This window comes from Lemur catta, chromosome 8, assembly GCF_020740605.2.
Source record: "Lemur catta isolate mLemCat1 chromosome 8, mLemCat1.pri, whole genome shotgun sequence".
Lineage (NCBI taxonomy): Eukaryota > Metazoa > Chordata > Mammalia > Primates > Lemuridae > Lemur > Lemur catta.
The window spans coordinates 11,660,643-11,681,909 of record NC_059135.1 but is presented as its reverse complement, the minus strand read 5'-3'; the positions used below and the strand labels follow the sequence as shown (position 1 = coordinate 11,681,909).

Below are 21,267 nucleotides of genomic sequence, written 5' to 3'. Positions count from 1 at the left end.
ATGAGAAATAATATCTGTTAAAATGTGCATTAGGAATTGGGCTAAAGCTTAGTTGTGGATGAATTTATAATTAGAATTAAGAGCTATATCTAGAGAATAGTCCAACTGCTATATCAAAACCTCAGTGGCTTAATGTAATATGACGTATCTCTCTCTGGGTTATATCACAGGCCAGGATTTTTGTCATGAGCAAGATGGCAGTCAGTGAGTTCAGTGAAAGATAGACTTTTCTTCCTATAATTGTTGAGAAGTTTCCATTTGGTGGCTCTGCCAGCCCCTAGGACCTCAAAACCTTGAGGAAGCCCGAGGATGAGGTATTTGTGGGGTGTTTGATAAGCAGACCAGGAAACAGTACGCAGTACTCCCACCCGCATTCTAATGGCCAGACCTCAGCTATGTGGCTCTCCCTAACTGCAAGGAATGCTCAGATGTCTGCTTTAACCAGATCCCTGGGGATAAGGGCAAAAGGATTTGGTCAGCATGTGGCTAGTCTCTGCCCACCGGTCCTCTGGTTTTCACAGTGCAAATGCAAGTGTGATAGATTGTTCTCTGAGCAAATTCTCTCTCTCTGTCCTGCAATACTAGAAATCTCTTGAAGAAGATGTTACTAAAATATGTCAACACCTAACCTTTGCCTGATGACTTCAGTGAAAGATTTTTAGGCAGAAATAATTTGGTGGCAATATCTTTACAATCCTCACATACCTTGATAAAAAATGAATGATTATATCATCTGGATGTTTGGTGGAGAGCTTTTAAAGGCTGGACATGATCTTTAAACATTTCATTTATTATTCCACCCTGTGAAAAAGTACCATTGTGTATAAGTCGGTGTGTGGGTCCTCCTGTGTTATGGCGAGACATAGCGTGCACATAGCGTGTTGGCTGGGAAACCTGTTTCTTTCTGAGGTCTTTGCTAATTGCTATTTGTGTGACCTTGGGCAAGTTGTGTAAAGGCTCTGTGCTGTTTTCATGCCTGTAAATTAATTAGGATTCTTTACCTAATCTGTTGTAATTCAATGTGCCTCCTCTATTTGTGAATCAACATTCTACCCTGTGTGCCTTGTTAACACAAAACTGGACTTTCTTTCTGATTTTATTTAAGACCATAGACTCTCCAGATGACTGAGCTATTATTCTTTCTCTATAAATATATTTGAAGAGAAGGTATCCCTTAGATGTAGGAGTTGACATAACTGACTCCAGATGACAGAGTTCATACAAGAGAGAAGGAATACTATAAAAATAAAAATAAATTGCTTCTGTTCCTCGGTGCCCTTTCATTGTGGAGACATGGAGCCTTTGCCCTCTTTTCCTCAGAGACCTGGAGGCTGGAGTAATAGAAGTGCAATGAGAAGACCCCAGGGCCTGCCTGGACTTGTAGGTAAACTGTCTCTGCCTGTCTGGCTCTAACCAGCTCCAGACATCACAGTTTTAAAAGACACCATGACATGAAATTAGAATCCAGGTCAGGGTGACCAGGAGAGTGCTAGATTTGCATTCTGAAGAAGAGGTGACCAAAGGAAATCAGACTATATCACACTGGATTCTAAAGGTATTTACTCAAAAGCACAAGTAGACTAGTTCCAAGTTGTTCCAGAAACAGAAGTCCCAGCAACCAACAAATGATGGTGTGGGGAGGGGAGCTGACGAGAGCTCTGTATAAGAGCTTTCTAGGAATGACAGATGTTTAACATTGAGCCAAGGTTTCCCATGAGGTAGGGACTCGCCTCGCCCTCCCTGGAGCTACCCTTCCAGAGGCAGGACAACCATCTCCATAATCACACACACACACACACACACACACACACACACACCCCTTGCTTTAAATAAGCTATTGCAATTGGTGATTTCCAAGGGCCCTTTTAGTTCTAAAATTTGATGACTGAATCTAATACTTATCTGATAATGCAATTTAGTTCAGTGACTCCTCTAACACTTCAAATGTGTTATCTTTCTTGCTTAATTAATCTTCCTTGATCACTTTTCATTATTTTCATTGTTCAGCAGTTGGAATAGCATGGAGTGACTTTGATTCTGTTGATTATGCCAATATGAGGCAATAACTTGGAAGCATTCTTTATCTCTACAGGAAGCTCAAATGCTTTTTGGCAACATGAGTTTTGGTCTCTGTATTGCCAGACACAAGTACAGTCCATATTTTATAACCAGGGAATCCCTATGTTAGATGTGACATTTCAAGAATAACAGCAGCCACAAAGAGATGTAAAGGACATTGGAAACCAAGAAGCGGGAAGGGTGGGAGGGGGCAAGGGGTAAAAACTTACCTATTGAGTACAGTGAACACTGTTCTGGTGATGGGCACATGAAAAGTTCCAACTTAAGCATTATGCAAGGTATCCGTGTAACAGAAACATTTGTGCTCCCCTAATAATTTGAAATAAATAAGAAAAAAAAAGTAACAGCATTCAGGAACCACAAATAGAAAAACCTTTTATCTAAATCATCTGAATCACTTATATGTTTCTAAAGCGATTAAATGAAATGACAAATGAATCCTTTAAATATTGCAAAAAAACAAAAAAAGGAGAATGGAATCTTATGTTCATCTAAGAAAATGGTGTGACTGTTCATATTTCCAAATAAAACTCAATTTTCCAGGCAAATCGCTTATTTTCTGGCTTATGATTAGCAAGTTATAATTGTATAAACATTTATAGGTTAACAAAAAGACAATTTTGGCTACAGTAACTAACTCGTGTTCACCAGTTATTCAGGGTTATTGGTTCATGCTGGCCATGGCCCATGTGCTAGGGAGATTAGAGAGGAGAGTGTGAGCACAAGACGGGGTTAGAGCCAGGAGTGAAAGCTGATAAGCTCACTGTCTGGGGTGAAGCAGGCATGCATTTATTCATCCTTTTGATTCTCACTGAGGACTCTAGATATTCAGATAATAAGTCCCAACATGAAAGATGTAGGCTTTAGTCTTAAGAAGCTTATGATCAGATGGGGAGGGAAAAGGAGAACAAATATAAATCAACAACTGCAAGTGATAAGCTGTGCCTGTGATGTGACATTGGAGCACAAGGAGGCAGGTGTCATGGAAGGCATAGGGTGGCCTGAAAAATACAGAGGGCTTTAATGTACATTATGTTTAACTTACAGAAATGTAGTTTGTCTCTGTGGCTCACAGATATGCCTAGCATCCACCATATACATAGCTCTTGCACGGGGTATTTACAATGGCTGGAATGAAAACCAAGACACCAATGTGTCACCTTAACCCAAAGAAGCTGCAGCCTTGATTCCCCCAAGATCTTTTCTATTAATATTATTTTAGTCACATTGTTCTAAGACCCACATACCACCTAGTAGTCCACCTGTCTAGTGCAGAGGAACAGATCAGGGCTTACAATTAACGGGACAGGCTCAACATCACATTTTTATTGTAATTGTCAAGGTGACAGTACTGCAATATGGCAGGCCCCAAGGTCACTTTCTTCAAGACACCCAAGCTTACTATTAACCCCTTACTGACACCTTTAGCTCAAATTAGGAAAAGGAATTAGGGGAAGACTTCCTGGAATGATAACACCTGAGCTAAGAATTCCCAAACACGAAGATGTGACTAACTAGTTAAGGTATAGGTGTATCAGGCTGAAGGAACAGCACATATAAAGGAAACAACTTATAAACACCACAATTAAAATTGGTTGAGGGCTTATGGAAACTAGTTTATGAAGGGCCTTATGCCCCAACCCAAAGCCTTGGAGCCCGGAAGTAATTTCACTGGAAATGAATTGAAAGAGAGGACAACAGGAGATAGGCAGGTAGGGGGTTTTGCCATAATACAAAGGCAGAAAGGTGAAAGCTAGAATTAAAGCACTGATGGTGGTTAGGGAGAAGCATTATATGCTTCTGTTTCCTGTCTGGGTCCTGAAGACTGCGAAGTTGTGGGGACTCCCCATGTAGGGGATAACATAGTTTAGGATGAGAGCTAAGTGTCTTCCTTAGGTACCTGTGAAAAGGGTATTCTAAGTCACAAAAAAAAAACACTAAGGAAAAAATAAATAGTTACTAGCATTGCTATGTAAGGAACTTTAAATGCTTTATCTTATTGAATCTTCACAGGACCACAATAACAACAATTTTTATTATCGTCATTTACAGAAGTGGAAATTGATGTTCAGGACCCTTGACTAAGATTAACTAGCAGACAAATGGCATGGCTGAAATGTAAAATCCAGTTTGTCTGCCTCTGAAGATCATGACCTTTTTAGCTAGAAAAAGAGCAAATCTAGAGAGAGGATAGTGCTGTCAGTTTTAATATGTTGTGTCCCTCCCCCAGAAAGACATGTAAAGACCCATCGGTCCTATATTGTTTTTTTTATCCCTAGAGCTTGAGAGGAATCTTTAGGTTGCAGAGATTTATAAGAATCCTCAGTACTATTTTATCACTGAGGAAGTGAATGTTGATGAGGAAGAGGGAATGAAAGATTCTAGTAAAACCCAGCGTCTGATGGGGGCCGACCTTGAGATGAAAACTCTAAGACCCAGAGAGCCAAGTTTTCCAGGTGTCCCAGGATCCAGGGTGTGAATGAAGAAGGAAAGAAATAGGGAAGAAGTCAGAGAGACAAATGTAGACCCAGAGATAGCATAAAGAAGCAGGAAATAGGAAAACTTTGAGAAGGAACTTCAGAGTTAACTGCCTAAGGTGTGATGTTTTAGAGTCCTGGAGAGAATATTTGGTCAAAGAAGTATTTAAGCTCTTGGTCTTGTCTTTGTTTGCCCCTTTTCAGCTTAAACACTAAGAAATTTAAGTCATTGATATATAAAACACACAGTCCAAAATACAAATGTAATGCAATAACCCATGCATTCTTGCAACCAGAATTCAATTCAAGACCAAATTTCAATGTGAGAATTAGATTTTAGGGGAATAGTCAACATTCACTGGGTCAATCATTCATTTGCTGAAAGCTGGAGCTGTAACTGTGAACACTGAAAAACTTAGATTCCACATCAAACTTTATTACAGTATGTAAGATTGATCTTTTCCAGAAAGTTTATGTTACTGAAATCAAGTTTGTTTTCAATAAACTTCCAAAAAAAATCATTGATATATATGGATATGGATAAATGTGCCCTTATTACTCTGGATAGATTTCTTTGAGCTTTTAATATGTCTTATTTACATGTTATGTATTACAATAGTCTGATTGCTCACTTTCAATGGGTCTCTTTTCAACAGCTATTTTGAAAATTTTCATATTTATTTTATATTAGAAAGCATATTTGGTTATGATGTAGTCCTTGAATATATATACATGGGAAAGTAGATTTATTCCCAAATAAAATGCTTAATAGTACATTTATGATTATTTAGATTTTTCAGCTCTTACTTCTATTTAGGAGGCAGACATTAAGGTACATAGGTATGAGTCTGAGTAGTACAATTTCTTCAGTCCTTTTGTTCAAGTTTCTCTAAATATACCTGCCAAAATTCACTGCAGACTAACCTCTGGGACTTGAAAACAAAGAAAGAAGAAAAGACAAAAAAGCTCCTTTTTGCTTCCAAAGCTATATTGGGCTTTTATTTAGTTGAGGCTTGAGACCTAAGTGACACTCCCCTGATATGTACATAGGAGTGATTTGAATGAGAACAAAGACACAAGAATGTTGGTGGAGGTGCCTTAACACACAGCCTTTCATATTTAAAACGTTGTCTGAACCTGCAAGAACAATATTGGACCCAATGCTAAATTTGAGCATTTTTTTCCCCCTTTGTTTAGTTCCAATTCCAGTGAGAGAGGATTTTCTGTGAGTGTGTGACAAGTAAGAAAAAAAAAAAATTGGCAACTTCTCAATGGTGGTAATGGAAGAAAATACAGAAGTAGATAATAAGACAAGCACTCCAATGGTTTGTTTAAAATCTGGAAGAGAAGGTGGGGTGAAACAGATGGGTCATTAGGCTTTGGGGCTGTGACATTTGGAAGCTAGAGTAACATTTTCTTTGAAACTGTGAATAAACAGCTTGGGAATAGTCTATGATGTTCTTTTCTGATACTGGTTTTATTCCATTTGTCTCAGGGCACTGAAAAGCGAGTGTTGATTAAATTGTCTTGCTCTAATTATTATGCTGGAATGTATTATCTTTAAAATATTTTGACTTCTTATACTTGATTTCAGTATAACTGAAACTTAAGCTTATATACAGGCCCATTTAAAGACCTGAAATCTTTCTGAGGTTTTTATTGTGGGACTACCCTTTTGGTTTACATTAATCTCTTAGATTGCTGTTCCTGATATGTGTTTACACAACTGCATTGCATCTTTGAGCTAGAAGGGACTATAGCAATGTGAAAATAAATGAAGACCAAACAAATGAGAATAGGCAAAGGCTATTTATTCAGAGCTTGCATTTGGCAGAGATTCAGGCAGACAGAGAAGTGGAAAAGCTTTACGGTGGAAAAACAAATGTGTTAAATAAAATTTGGCCTAAAGCTGACTCTGTATGTAGTGAACTGCAACCTAACTCAGTATGTAAACAAACTGCAACCTAACCTAAGATTATAGTCTTGTAACAAGTAGCTGAGTCTTGACCGATCATAGCAGCTGAGAACATGTCCAAATAAGGCAAAGGCTGGACTCTGACAGATGTTTCTGTATGTCATTTCAATTTTTCTTTCTATAAATACTGTTTTCCCACATTGCTGGGTAGAGCTCGCTGATCCTTTATTCATTCAGGGTGCTGCCCGATTCATGAATTGTTTCTTTGTTCAAATAAACTCTGCTAAATTTAATTTGTCTAAAGTTATTCGTTTAACAAAAAGAAGGTATCATATGTGCCTTGATTCAAGGCTAGGCTAACGAGAAGTGGGTCATCTTTTGTGATTTGTTAAAAGTGTATATTTGGCTTTCTCCATGTGATCCTAAGTTGGAAACTGTGCCAAAAACTGGGGAAGCAGCAAGTTATTAATCAAGTGTTGACTGTTTGGGGCCAGTAGTTACATGGGCTATTTATTGCTTGGCTTTGGATTTGTTACTAGAGAGAGTGATCTGACTTCCTATAATTCTGATATGTATATAGTGGGTTGGCTTCCTGGGCTGGTACTGTCGATAATGGGTTAATTTTCCGTTTGTATACTCAGTGGTTATCTAGTCTATATTTAGAAAGATTAAATAAATTCGTAAAGGACAAATGGCTATACTTTATTTAAATGAGTACTACTTTTTATTTCTGTGTCATTCTATAGTTTTTAAAATAATTTAAAATGTAGAATATTATTAGATTGTTCAAATACAATCAGGGAAGTTAGGTTGGGTTGATATTGTCTCCATTTTGTAGGTAAGAAAAAATGAGAAACCAAATGCTCCATAGCATGGGTCACCAGCCAGAGCTGCAAAGCTAGAGTCTCTGGGATTCCTGATCCAGGCTGCCTAATACATTACAACTTATTCTATCTCTGCCCCACAGATTCAGGGAACCAAATTGTGGCATTTGTATTATCACACTGCTGCATATTGTTGAGTATTTTAACCTAAATTAAAAAAAAAAATACAGATTCTTTGAATCATTTCTGTGATTTTTTTTTTTTTTTTTACTATGCCTTTCTCAAAATTTTCTTATTTGAATTAAACTTTTAACCTGGTGAATTTTTCAACTTGTGATTGTTAGATAATTAGATTTTTGAAAATGCTATTAGCTCCATGCTACTTTAATACATTTATTGTCACTTGATTCTCTTTTCTGTTATGAATGTTGTGTTTCCTACACAGACCGGAAAGATGCCTTAGGAATTGAGAACCCTACTACATAAGTAAATAAATAAAATTAAATTCCTATTGAGCAATATGATAGGTGATGAAGGCACCGAATTTAAAAAATGCAAAAAACTCCCAAAACTGCATATTTGCCTTGGAAGAAGCCACCGTCTCTTGGGGGAGAGCAGATACATAGAAATATAAGGCAGTGTCCTGCAGAGATGATCATAACCCAGCAGGGGTGGTGATATGGGTGGGGAAGCTTCAGAGGATACTTAAGTAAACAGGTCTGAGTAGAGTTAGTTAAGCAAAGACAATATACAGGGATATTCAAAGCAGGGGAGGTAGTACCTGTAGAAAACAGCCTCCTTATTGTTGGGGATGGAGTTGGGAGGAAGAAGCTACAACCAATTCAGTGGTGTTCCTTGAATACAATGTTTGTCAGGGAGTGACAAAGTTAGAGAAGAAGGGAAGAGCAAAGTAGTGGAGATTCTTACAGGTCATATTAAGAGGTTTAGACATTATTCTGGGGGTAAAAGGAGGTTTCTGGGAGAATTTTAATCAGGGGTACATTACAATCAGATTTGCATTTTAAATAGATCACTTGGGCACTTATAAGGAGCTTGTACTTTGGGGAGTCAAGGACAGAGTCAGAGACAAGTTGCAATGATTCAAGGGAGATGATTAGGGCTTGAACCAGAGCAGTTGAAGTAGACATGATGCAAAGAGTAAGAGGAGGGAGAGCAAGATATTCAGAAATAAAATCTGCAAAATCTTGTGACTGATGGATTTGGGGAGTAGCAGTGAAAGAAAGGGAGAGACAAGCTTCTAGCCTGGATAGTTGGCCAGAATGGGAAGAACCAGTAGTTTAGTAAAAAGTGTTATCAGTTCAGCATCTAAAATGTTAAATTTGTGTTACCCACGGGGCCCCCAGATGGATTCATCCAGCAGGCAGTTGAATAATTGAATCTGAAGATAAGAAGACTGGCCCAGGCATCTGATAAAATATTTAAAAATTACTAACAATCAGATGATGGCTGGCTGAATCCTGAAGGATAAAATCACAGGAAGAGCACATAGAGAATGAGAGAACAGTAGCTAAGCTACTTCCTTGGAGACAACCAGGCTGTGCGGGATGTGTGGAGGAAGAGAAAGTGTAAATGACACAGAAAAGGTGTTAGACCTAGAACACAACACAGGAAGGTGGGCCATCAGCGAAGCCAAGAGAATTGAAGATACAAATAAGTGAGTAATCAAAGAGTTGTCGAGTGGCTGAAAAATGTCTTCCAGATTTTCCGACTAAAAGGCACTACGTGATCTTAGCAAAAGCAGCTTGAGTTGAGTGGTTTGGCTGAAAGTGTGTCACAGTGGGTGGTGAAGTGAAAAAGATGAGAAAGTAAAGAGAGGGAGTATAAAGTGCTCTGTTAGACATTTCCTTGAAGATGAGCATAAGGGAAGAGTTACTGAAGAAGACTCAAGATTCACTGAGGTACTCTTTTTCCAAAGAAAAAACTGTATTTCCCAGCATTATTAACTGATACACCTAAGAAAAAAGGCCTGGTGGAATCTATGTCCCTTTATATTTAAATGGTGTAGTGTCCAACACAAGCCTTTGTTTCCAACAATATACTGAAAGTATTTTAGAAAATCACACTTTAATTTTTTAAAGTAATTTGGGATGAACTTGACTTTTATTTAACAGAGTGTTGTTCTGGTTTATACACAGAATCAACAGAGGAGCTGAAAGTCCGAAGCCACAGCACGGAGCCATTACCAAAGTTGGACAACAAGGAGAGAGGCCACCACGGGGCATCTTCCTCCAGAGAGCCTGTCAAAGCTCAGGAATGGGACGGAACACCAGGTCCACCTGTGGTCACCAGTAGATTGGGAAGATGCTCTGTGAGCCCCACCTTGTTAGCAGGAAACCACAGTTCAGGTAAGAAGGGTGATGACCTCCTAGATGGTAATCCCTCCTGTCTCTAGAAATTACTCTCATGCTGTTATCACTTAGAATTATCTCTGTCTGTACTCAAAGAAACAATATAAATAGTCCTTCACATAGGTTACATGAAGAAATACAACAGCATATTGTATCATTGCAGGGTACAACTATTCACAGAGATCATAGATGAGTGAATGGTGCTTTTTGGAGTCACGCAAGGCAGCATCCCTGACAACTCAAATAAATTTCTTTAAAAACATTCAGAGGCCTCATCTAAAGCAATTTCAATTTATGAAGTTTGGGTGATTTAGAGTTTATGTCTCCTTTGCTTAAAAAAAATTAGGAAACTAGTTAAAAATGAACAAAAGTAAAATTGAGGACAGAACTGTAACAAAGTAGTCTGAAGACAGTAGAGAAAGTGGATATTATGAGGCATCTGAAGTGGTGAGCTGAAGAAAGTGGTCATTGGGCATGGTACTAAGTTTCCAAATCTAAATCAAAGGAGATAAAAAATATTAATCTAATACAGCTTTAATTTCATAAATTGAACTTAAAACCTGTAATGCAATTTGGAATGGTTAATAGGATAGCTATTATTAAACATCAATTTTTTTAAAAAGCAGCGTATGTTTACTTTGAACTGATGAATCTTCATGCTGGACTCACAGAGAGCTGTCAATTGAAATAAACAACAAATAATCAAGAAACCTCCTGCAGTTTTTGAGTTTCTATTTCTTAAGAGTGTTAGGGTTCTGAAGAAAAGACCAGTCCTTTAATGTTCTTTTCAACTCTGATACTCATCTTAGAAAGCAATTTACATGAATTTAGCCTGTGGTCTCTCAGTCATGCACAAGTTAAAATCGGAACAGGATGTCTGATCTCTGAACTTGGTGAGGGATATTCCTGGAACAGTCCCCAGGCAGGGGCAAAGCAATAGCTTCCCCAGACTTCAAATGTAACTTAAAGCATTGTGGTGCAGCCATAGCCTATATCATGTGCATAATAAAGTTTAAAGCATGAGTGAAAATCTGGCAGAAGGAACATTATGTGAATTTAGCAGAAATTTCAAAATATATTTTTGATAGCAAAGTATAAATTGCTATAGGTATATGAGAAGAAAGTATTTATGCATTTTGTCAAGAAAAAGAAAGAAACATAGAGAACAAATAGGTTTTTTTGTGTGTGGTGGTTGAGGGGAGTCACTCCTCCCAAAAAGGTTGACATCACTATTCATTTGGGGCTTATGATTGATTTGGAGGCTTCTTAGTAATTTTTAAAGAATCATATAAGTTTATACCAGTTCCTTTCAAAATATGTGATCAATATATGCTCCTATTGTGACCAGGGATATATTTTGTAAAAACCAGAAGTATTGCCTATGTGTCTAGTTTGTAAAAGCCATTGTTCTAGGAACAGGGAGTACAAGGATGCATAGGATATCCTTGCAATAGGTGCTCAAAGTCTAGTGCAAGGCAGACAAATAGATAATTGCAGTATAATGTGTGTTGCAGTCAGGGTTCTCCAGAGAAACACAACCAATAGGATACTTATAGATATATAGAAAAATCTTTCTTATGAGAGGTGGATTCACATAACTGTGGAGGCTTAGAAGTCCCATTATCTGCTATCTGCAAATTAGAGACCCATAAAAGCCAGTGCTATAGTTCTAGTCCAAGCTCAAAGGACCCAGAGACAGGGAAGCCAATGGTGTAAGTCCTAATATGAGTCCAAAGTTCCAAAAACCAGAGTGCTGATGTCCAAGTGCAGGAGAAGATGAATGTTCCAGCTCAAGAAGAAAGAGTGACTTTGCCCTTCCTCCTCATTTTTGTTCCATTCAGGCCCTCAAAGGATTGGATAATGCCCATTCACATCAGTGAGGGTGATTTTCTTTACTCACTCAGCCTACTGATTTAAATACTAATCTCTTCCAGAAACATCCTCCCAGATACACCTAGAAATAATGTTTTACCAGCTATCTGGGCATCCCTTAGCCCAGTCAAGTTGATGCATCAAATCACATGTATTATATCAAAATAATATGTAAAACAGAAGATGTCCTAGTCCATTTTATGGTACTATAACAGAGTACCTAAGGCTGGGTAATTTATAAAGAAAAGAAGTTTATTTAGCTTACAGTTCTGTGGGCTGGGAAGTTCAAGAAGCATGGCACTGTGATTTGCTCACTATGAAGTGAGGACTTTTGAGCTGGGTCAAAACATGGTGGAAGGTCAGAGGGAAAATGGATACATTTGAGATGGCCATCCTGGCTTTGTAACAACTGACTCTCATCACTGTCTCCAGAACAGCACCAAGCCATTCATGAGGGATCCACCACCATGACCCAAACACCTCCCACTGCACCCCATCTCCCAACATGGCCACATTGAGGATCAAGTTTCAACATGAGTGTTGGTGGGGACAGGCCATATCTGAACCATAGCAGAAGATAAATCAATTACTTCTTCCTGGGCGAGTATGATTTTGGCAGAAATAACAGGGGCTTTTGGTGGATAAAATATAATTGCTTGAGGAGGTAACACTTGAACTTCAGCTTGAAACATAAAGAGCTGGTCATCAGAAAGATAAAGAAAGAAACCTGCCTTCTGGATGAAAATCTAAAAGTCTAAAGGATGAAACAGTGTGTTTGGTATGAAGGGTCAGTAAGATTGACTAAAGAAACTGCAAAGGTAGGGGGTGACCAGATAGGAAAAATCCTAAAGGGCCTTGCTTATTAATCAGAAATGCTTTCAGCTATAAAGTACAAATTACCACCGGCTTAAGCAATAATGGCCTTTGCTCCCATAGCATCAAGTCTGGAGTTAGGCAGCTCCAGGTGTTTTGCAACTGCTCAGGGATGTCATCAATGACCCAAGAACTTTCTGTCCTCCCAACTCTCCTGCTGCTCTTGATAATTGTTTTCATGATCAGGATCTGACTACACAGTTCTGAGCACCATGGCTGAGAAGACTTGCCCTTCCATCTAATTGGTCAGAACTGGGAAACACATTCTTTGGGCCAATCACTGAGTGAAGGAGGATGGGATTTCCATGGATTTGTAGAGAGGCTTTCTTTCCCCTAAGTCAACGGGGCCTCTGTCTTCCATCTGTAAATGAAATAGACAGTCTGTTAGCAGAGATAAGAGGGGAATGATGTTGCATAAGCAATGGACAGTATCTGCCACATCATGGTTAGGTTTTGAACATTATGTGGTGGATATTTTTTCATCATTTTCTTGAAGATAGGGATAATGTGATTCAGTTTGCGTCATGAAAGATCCAGTGATGACTCCAGGGCTTTTAGCTTAGGTGACTGAGGGGTCGTTTACTGAGATACAGTCAGTATGAGGTGTAGAGTAAGGTAGAGGAGGGAAAGTCAGGAATTAAATTTTGACTATGTTAAGTTAGAAGTACTCTGGAACATCCAACTGAGCAGCCAGTAGACTGTTGGAATTGTAGATCTGGAACTAAAGAGATTTCATGGGATCTGAGCCTGACATTAGAGACATTGGAGTGGAAACTGAGATGAAAAGGAAACTGAGATGGTACCCTGGGGAATTGAAACATTTCAAAGTGTGGGCACAGGAAGAAGAATCTGTGAGATACATAGAAATGAAACAATTAATCCATAATTAAACTTTCACTGAATGCCTAATAATACAAATTCGTACACATATATATCTTATAGTGTCTTTGACAATCTGACATGAATCTTCTAATAAATTTAGAGTGTAAATTGAATTTATACCATACTTTCACTGTCTTCTGCTTCAAAATCATGAAGCATGTCTTTTGTTTTATGGCATCTAATGCTCTCCTGAGTCTTTTATCTCTGTTTTTAGAGCAGGAAATTGTCTACTGACCAGAAGAAATGACACAAATATTTACCATCCCTCATACTCTTTATCTTGGATCATGAAGGAGGTAGACAAATATGGAAGAAGAAAGAATTTCTGTCAAATTTTCAAAAGTGAAATTTTGTATCCATATTAAAAAAAATGCAAAACATAGGGTCAAATGTCCAGTCGCATGTATAATGTCAGTTCAAGTCAGTTTCTCATGTGAAAGTGAAACTCAAATGAGCATTACTATTACTTGCACCTGTAATCTACCCTGCCACCACTTTTGAGAAGTAAAAAGGAGAAAAGGAAAAAACTTTGTTGCATTGTTAGATTTTGTTTTTCTGAAGAGAAAGAACCTAAAATATGCCAGTTCTGAACTAGAAAATGCCATAGTTCCACTAGCAAAAGCGTATAACATAGAGTATCTTAAGTTCACTCATCTTCGTTATTTTAAACAGACCATGCACTACTTGAAGAATATTTATCAGTGAGATGGTCTTAGTCCAAAATAGGCAAGTAGCTATATGAAGAAGGAATTTTTGACTTACTGTTTTGGAACAGAAGGGAATGAGTCAGTTTTAACTGCTTCTTCTTCTTCTCTTTACACTTGCTTGTTATTGTGTCCTTGCTGGGCCACTGAACTACTAATCCCGTAACTGAAATACTAGAACTGTAATCTATAACTCTCCTCTCTGAATAACATAGATGTTCAACTCCACACCTAGCACTAGAGAGGAAAGAAGATTCTACCTATAAACTCCTTTCTCCCTCTATCAACTTTCTGCCTCTGGTGCTCTCTCTCTCTCTCTCTCTCTGTCTCTCTCTCTGTCTCTCTGTCTGTCTTCACCCCAACACACACATATGCATACAAACTTGTACCAGTCACAGACTATTGCTTTACCAAAAGTAGTTTAGCCACTTGAAATGGTTGTTCTTAACAGCTCTTTTGAGGAATGGAAGAATTGATGAAGTAAAGCAAAAGTGTCAGGAGATCTCAATTCTAATTAACATTGCCACTGGTTGTTCTGGTACTTTATTAAAGTCACTGTTGTTTAGTAAATCAGAGATTCCCCTGAGGGTGATTCTTGAAGGCAGTAGAGAACTGGGACCCAAGTGCTTGCGAAAATAATGGGAAAAAGTGGAGGAAATTATATAAGTAAACACGTTATTAACAAAAACTCAGATCTCAATCACTGAATCAATTAACAGATAGTTTTTAAGCAGCTTGTATCCGACTCTGTTATGGTTTCCGGGGGACGTACAAACACACACACACACACCACAGGCTATGTAAAATACAGTCTCTGGCACTCAAAGATCTTACTGTGTTTCTTTATGACATAGAACTATTGAACATAATAAATTAGATTTGTATTGAATATTATTTCCATTATTATCGATTGTTTTTATACATTTAAAATCATTCAGAGAACAAAAAATTAGTCCAGCTGTGAAAAATGATGGAGGGATTAATGGGAGATATTGTGTTTTAAACCAGGATTATATCAGATCTTCTTAAAAATTATTATGATTATTAGTTGAGTAAGAAGATAGAGAATTTTCCACTGGGATGAAGAAGGTGGAGAATCATACCTCTCCTGGCTTGGGCCTGCCAGGCCAGCCTGACTGAAGAGTTTTTAGAAGCCAATTCAGAAGGCATTGGCTTATAAGCAAAAGGGTGTCATGCACACACTCATGTGCACAGACACACAGTTAATAGTGTGATATTTAAATCTAAACAGGAATGAAAACCCTATAAGTGGAAGGGCCAACTCTCTTTTCAAAACCTCAGCTTCTATTTGTTGCATTTTCTGTGTTTCCACTGTTCTGAAGAGGTCGGAGATGAGACGCTAATTGAGATGCCTGCAGGACAAACAGGTAACATCAGCAAGTGAAGCAGGAGAGATGCCCTCTTTCAAAATGGACATGTTTTGCTTGTGCATGAAGCATGTGGAAAGGTACATCACTCCCCCAAGGAAAATGTTTTTTTTCCAACTTTTCTTGAAACATGAAGCCCTTTTATTCTAAGTTCTGTATTTCCACATTTGTTAGAAGCATGTCTATGAAGAAATATTTTAGCATTACAAAGAAAATCTATTGCAAACTGATGAACCTCAGGACTGAATGATGGAAACGCAAGTGACCTGGAAAGCACAGTGGCATCCCAAGGGGACAGAAGCTACCCAGTGCCAGCTGATGCTGCCATAAGCAGCGCTCACCCAAGGTTCCCAGATTTAACTGCTATTGTGTGAAATCTTTCGATTTTTAAATATAGCTCAATTTTCAGAAAATACTGAGTTAAATGATTCACTTCTTTTCGCTAGGTAAGACCTGAAGGTCACAAATTTGCATGTTCTGGTTTGCGAAATCAAGTGGTGATCATTAGGTGGAGGCGTGGATTTGACCCTACAGCACAGAGAGGCTGCATTCAGGTGGAAGCAGCAGGTGCCAGCAGACACCTTGCCCTCCTGGCTTTTATTTTCCCGGAGGCACAGCTCCTTGAGAAGGCAATGCTAGGGGCAGGAACAGGGATGAGCGAGAGGCTTGTGGCCATTGATGGTCAGGAAGGGAGGGGAAATGTTTTAATTCTGAAAGTGGAACAGAGAGGTCCAGAATTCCATGGATGGTGAGAAGCCTGGTCCTTCACAGAACCCCAGGAACATGGCTGTAACTCCGACTGGGAGGGAAGACAGGTGGGGTACAGTTTGCCTGGGGCTACCAGTGAGGCTGAACTTTATGCATCATGGTTCCAACCTCCAAAATATGGAATTATGCATTTTAAAGGGCTCTCTGTGCTTGGACTACAGACTCCCTTGTGTGAACTAAAGACTTGGCGGACCATATTGTATATTCCACTCTGCAGAGCACTTCTGGGGCTTTTTGTGACCCATTGGAGGGAAGCATTTCCATCACTATGAAGAACTCAGCTCTTCACATCCAAGAGGAGCCCTGTGCACACAAGTTCAGAGAAGTGAAAACATGTGGATTTAATTTTATTTAAAGAAAAAAAAGAAATGTGCCATTTCTTGCACACCACATTTGTAGAGTAAGTTTTATAAATACATGCGTAAAGTATAATATAGTGGTTGAGTACCAAGGTTTGGGTAACCTGCAAATTTGGATTTAAATCCTGAATCTGTTTTCTTTTTTTTTTTTTATTTCAGTTTATTATAGGGGTACAAAAGCTCAGGTGATATATATTGCCCATGTCCCGCCCATCCCCCTGAGTCAGAGCCTCAAGCATGTCCATTCCCCAGACAGTGCGCCTGGTACTCACCATGTAGTCATACCTGAATCTGTTTTTTATTAGTGATGACATTGGGCATGTCCCTTCATCTCTCTGATCTTCATTCATAAAATATGGATGAACATAGTATCTAACTCATGGGTACTATTGAGAATTAAAAGTGAGAATTAAATGAGATAACAAATGTAACACACTTAGCATAGTGTCTGGAATATAATGAATTTTAAATAAATGCTAGTCATCATTACGATGCCAGACACCTTTGCAGATACGTTTGCTGCAGAGCAGAGAGAATCACAGGTCCCAGATAATGAAGGAAAGTTTCCTATAAGAAGTGGCATTGAAACTAGAATTTGTGCAGAGAAATGTGGTAGCAAGGTTGGTGCAGCTAGGAAAGTCATGGATTGTTTTATAGGAGTCAGTGAGACCTCCGGCTCCAACTTGACATGTCACATACCTCAAACTATCGTTTATAAGATATTTGCAGCTATAATTCATATTTTGGTCACCACCGTTGAAGACTGGGGAGATCAAAAGGTGTTAGGGTATTATTTAAAGACCCAAGAGTGAAGATCTCTGAAGAAAATCTACCACAGCAACAGAAACCTGGGATTCAGGAATGAAACTGCCGTTGAATCCAAGAGTATTATCTTTGAATACTGGATTTTTATCAGTTGATTTATAAGAAAGATGCTTTCCTTTTGAAACTTCTAAAACGTATTTCCTGTACTTTACTTGATAATGTTGGAATGACTGGCTAACTTTGCTGATAAACCTCTTGATCGCAATAACTCGAAGTCATGGATGATTTAGCCCTTCACATCCAAGAACAGTCCCATACACACAATTTTAGAGGAGTGGAAAAGTGGGAGAGCTGTGCAGAAACAGGCAGTAGGACTGGTAATTGCAGAACAGTACTTATGACAATAAGTCCTGGTAAACCATAATACATATATGTAAGTAAACCATACCAATAAATTAATATTTTGGTGGCAATGACTGGAAGAAATTATAGAACACTACTGTGACCCACTTTCTCTATTTTTACAGAAAAGATAAAGTAAATCTCACTGTGTAGGTCATTATAAGGATTAAAAATTTAAAATGCGTAGAAATGCCTGGTACAAAGCTGGCTTATAAAAGCTAGTAGACCAAAGTTTATTCTGTTCCCATTCAATTCTGCTGGAAAGATCTTTGATTCTTTCCTAAGACCAAGACTGAATGTTTCCTTTGGAAATATCACCACATTACAAATATGATATAAGATTTTTCTTTAGCAATGCATAGTCTAACTGATTATGGGACTATATTAGTACAACAGCCTGTATTGTGCATTTTTCAACAAAGGTTTTAGGTCAGTGTGATGGCCATGTTTAGATTTCCTTGAGTCTGCATTTATAGATGGAATTTGGAGAAAGGGTCAGGGCAGGCTGTAAGACTTCGTTGCTGCATTATACACAGTTATCAAAAAGTAATCTTAATCTCTGACAATGCTTCTATTCTACTTGGAGGCAATGAGTGGGATTTAAAACCATGTTGGCAAGGATGTGTGAATCGCAAGAGAACACTGATAACTGCCAATATGCACATTTTCTTTAATAAATATCCACCTGACATTCATTCATTTCTATTCATTCAGTCATTTATTCCCTCTTTGTTTATTTTCTAACTAAAGTTTATTCAGCATCTACTCTAGGCTGTACAGGGGTAGGAGCTGGGGGTGTGGGGCAGGAATATGTGGCAGAATCTAGACTCATAGCTTAGCAGGGAAAGCAGAAAAATAAAGCAACAGATGCTTCTAAATGTTTTGAGGGGGAAATGCTGGGTGTTATAAGTAAGCCAAACACAGTCACATAATTTGTTCTCCAGCTAAAGGGAAAGTAATTCAAACAGCCTTCTTGTAGCGTGTGATATTAAATTTGATACTACCATGAGGAGTAGGAACCATGCAAATTAAAGGGGACAGAATATTCCCTGCAGCTTACTCATAGAAGTGTGGATGAAAAATATTTACTTTTAAACCTGATTAATATACAATATTTTACTATATCTATGTAATTTCCAAACTATATCCTCTTCTCTTTCTTCCATTTCTTCATATGGCCTGGCTCCTTTAGGACACAGTGGTCTCATCTCCTCTTATTCTCCTGTCGCTGTATCTATACCCTTGGCGCTGTGCTTTCATAGTTCCTTATCCAGAAGTAAGGTCTACTTCCCACCACTTGAGTCTGGGTTGGCCTATGTCTTGCATGGACCAACAGAAAGAGACGGAATGACTGTCTGTCAATTTAGAGTCTCGAGTGGTGTGACTGAATTCAGTGGCTCTTTCCGAATCTCGCCACCACCATGCGAGCAAAGCTGGGCTACCCTGTTGGAGGATGAGACATGCCCTCAGACATCTGAGGACAGCAGAACTGCCTGCTTGACCCACAGTGGACTGCAGATGCACACGTGAGCCCAGCCAAGATTGGAGAAACCACCAGCAGACCACAGACTCATGAGCAAAACTAAACGAGTGGCCTTGTAAGTCACCAAGTTTGGGTGTGGCATGACAGTAGACAATTGATACGAACTCCAAGGTCTGTTTGTATTTTGCTATTTTCCCCCAAATAAAAATGCTTTATTATTATTTCATAATAGTATAGGATAATAACAGATAAGTAGAGCATGCTCATTGACAAAGAAAAAGTTAAAGTAAAAAGTAAAAATCCATTGTTCCATCCTTTCTCTCAGCATCTCACGTTTCGAAGTGTTGTGCTTAACCGTCCTGTTTTCACAGTTTAGGGCCTGTGCATTGGTAAGGACCGTGAGTCCTCCAGTATGTTTACTTTTATTATGCCACAGGAACAACAAACCAATCTGGTAGTGGGGTGTTCGCTGTAATTTGGACTCACGGTGGGAGGTTGACTTCCTGCCTGGCTCCACTTCAGCCCCGGGCAGCTGTGGGCTCCGGTGTCTATGACCCTCCAGGCTGCCATTCGGTGCAATCTGCTCGTGCACCAGAAGATGATTCTCCACATTTGCTCTCCCTCCAAGTTCTAATTGGGTGCTTGGTGGCTTCCTCGGGGAACATTTGCCAGATCCTGCTGCTCGTGGCTCTGCTCACTGTTTTCTCACTTGAGAGTTTAACTCTCCTGTTCTGAATTCTAGCAATAAACACATAAAAGAACTCTCATTCGGAGAGTCTTTGGAGGGTACTGTGAGCCATATCCCCATTCGCCCCGCTTTTATTTCTCTGTGGAAAACTGTGACTTGTGCTGGCTAGAATTTGTGTTCATCAGAGAAATGGTTTTTCTCTGTATTTCTCCTGATACTGGTCGTATGGCTTTTAGAAACAACCAGAAAAGGAGAACTGTGAGTGAGTTAGCCATTTCAAATAGTCAAAGCGTGTCATTATAGAGTTTGAATGTAAATAAACAGGATATAAAATGCAAAAGGCTAATTACAAAATAATGGACGAGAATTACCCTCACATTCCAAAGCAAAAAGCTAGACCCCATAAACAGAACTTGCAAAGGAGATGATCAAAATGAATATTGTTGTCCTTAACTGAACTCTTATTTCTAGTCTAGGAAAGTGATTAGAGGCTGAGAGACAGACACTAGGTATTAGAATTTTAGGTAGACTTTGTGTGTGTGTGTGTGTGTGTGCACACTTGTGTGTGATGAATCTCCATCCCCATGGGAGGAGGGGTAAGAACTCTCTCCTCTAGTGCAGGGGTCACCAACCTATGGTGAGCTGTGTAATTATTTCATTATATATTATAATGTAATAATAATAGAAATAAAGTGCACAATACATGTTATGTGCTTGAATCATTCCCAAACCATTCCCCGCCTCCCCATTCCGTGGAGAAATAGTCGTCCATGAAAACGGTCCCTGGTGCCAAAAATGGTTGAGTACCGTTGCTCTAGTGGAAAGTCAAGTGAGAGAGGTTTTAATGGGACCACTTGAAAAACTTGATATTGTTTCTAACAGTTTGGGGGACACAGTGGGAAAAAAATACAAGAGGTTAGCTGAATGGCCTATGACCACAGAATGGAAAGTTGCTTAGCAAGTAACTGTCCGACCTCTGGTGGTGGGTGGAAGATGTGTGTCAAGTGTATTTGCCATGGACCAGATTCTATCATGGAGAAAACCCTGAAAGTGACCAAGATCCTGGGAGTCCCTGGAGCAGGAAAGACTTGCAGGACATGGCTCAAGGTGCCCTACAGGATACTCAGTGACTGAGGAAAGACAGAGAGCAAACAGCCATGAGGTCTCCAGGCAAGAGATGGCCAGTCATGGAAGTTCTCAGGGACACACGAGAACACCCTAAGGAGAGAGAGCTTCACTGTCAGACACTTGCTACAGCCAGAGAGTGAGACATGCTAGCTCATGCCAGGACTGTCAAGAACCTTTCCTGTCCTGTCATCTCTCTTTCTCTATTCTGGCCCTGACCTGGTGAGAACAGACAGTGTGGGGACCAAGTTGGTGGCAGAGGAGGAAAAGGAGGGGGAAAGGCAAAGACGGAAG

At 39.2% G+C, this 21,267-nt stretch overlaps 1 protein-coding gene across 1 annotated transcript in view; it reads left to right on the top strand.

Moving 5' to 3' along the window:
* NYAP2 (neuronal tyrosine-phosphorylated phosphoinositide-3-kinase adaptor 2) overlaps positions 1-21,267 on the top strand; it is a 163,671-nt gene that overhangs the window by 91,804 nt on the left and 50,600 nt on the right. Inside the window, exon 4 of the mRNA XM_045559318.1 lies at positions 9,452-9,661. Coding sequence (XP_045415274.1) covers positions 9,452-9,661 — 210 coding nt within the window. The remainder of the gene's footprint in view (positions 1-9,451; positions 9,662-21,267) is intronic.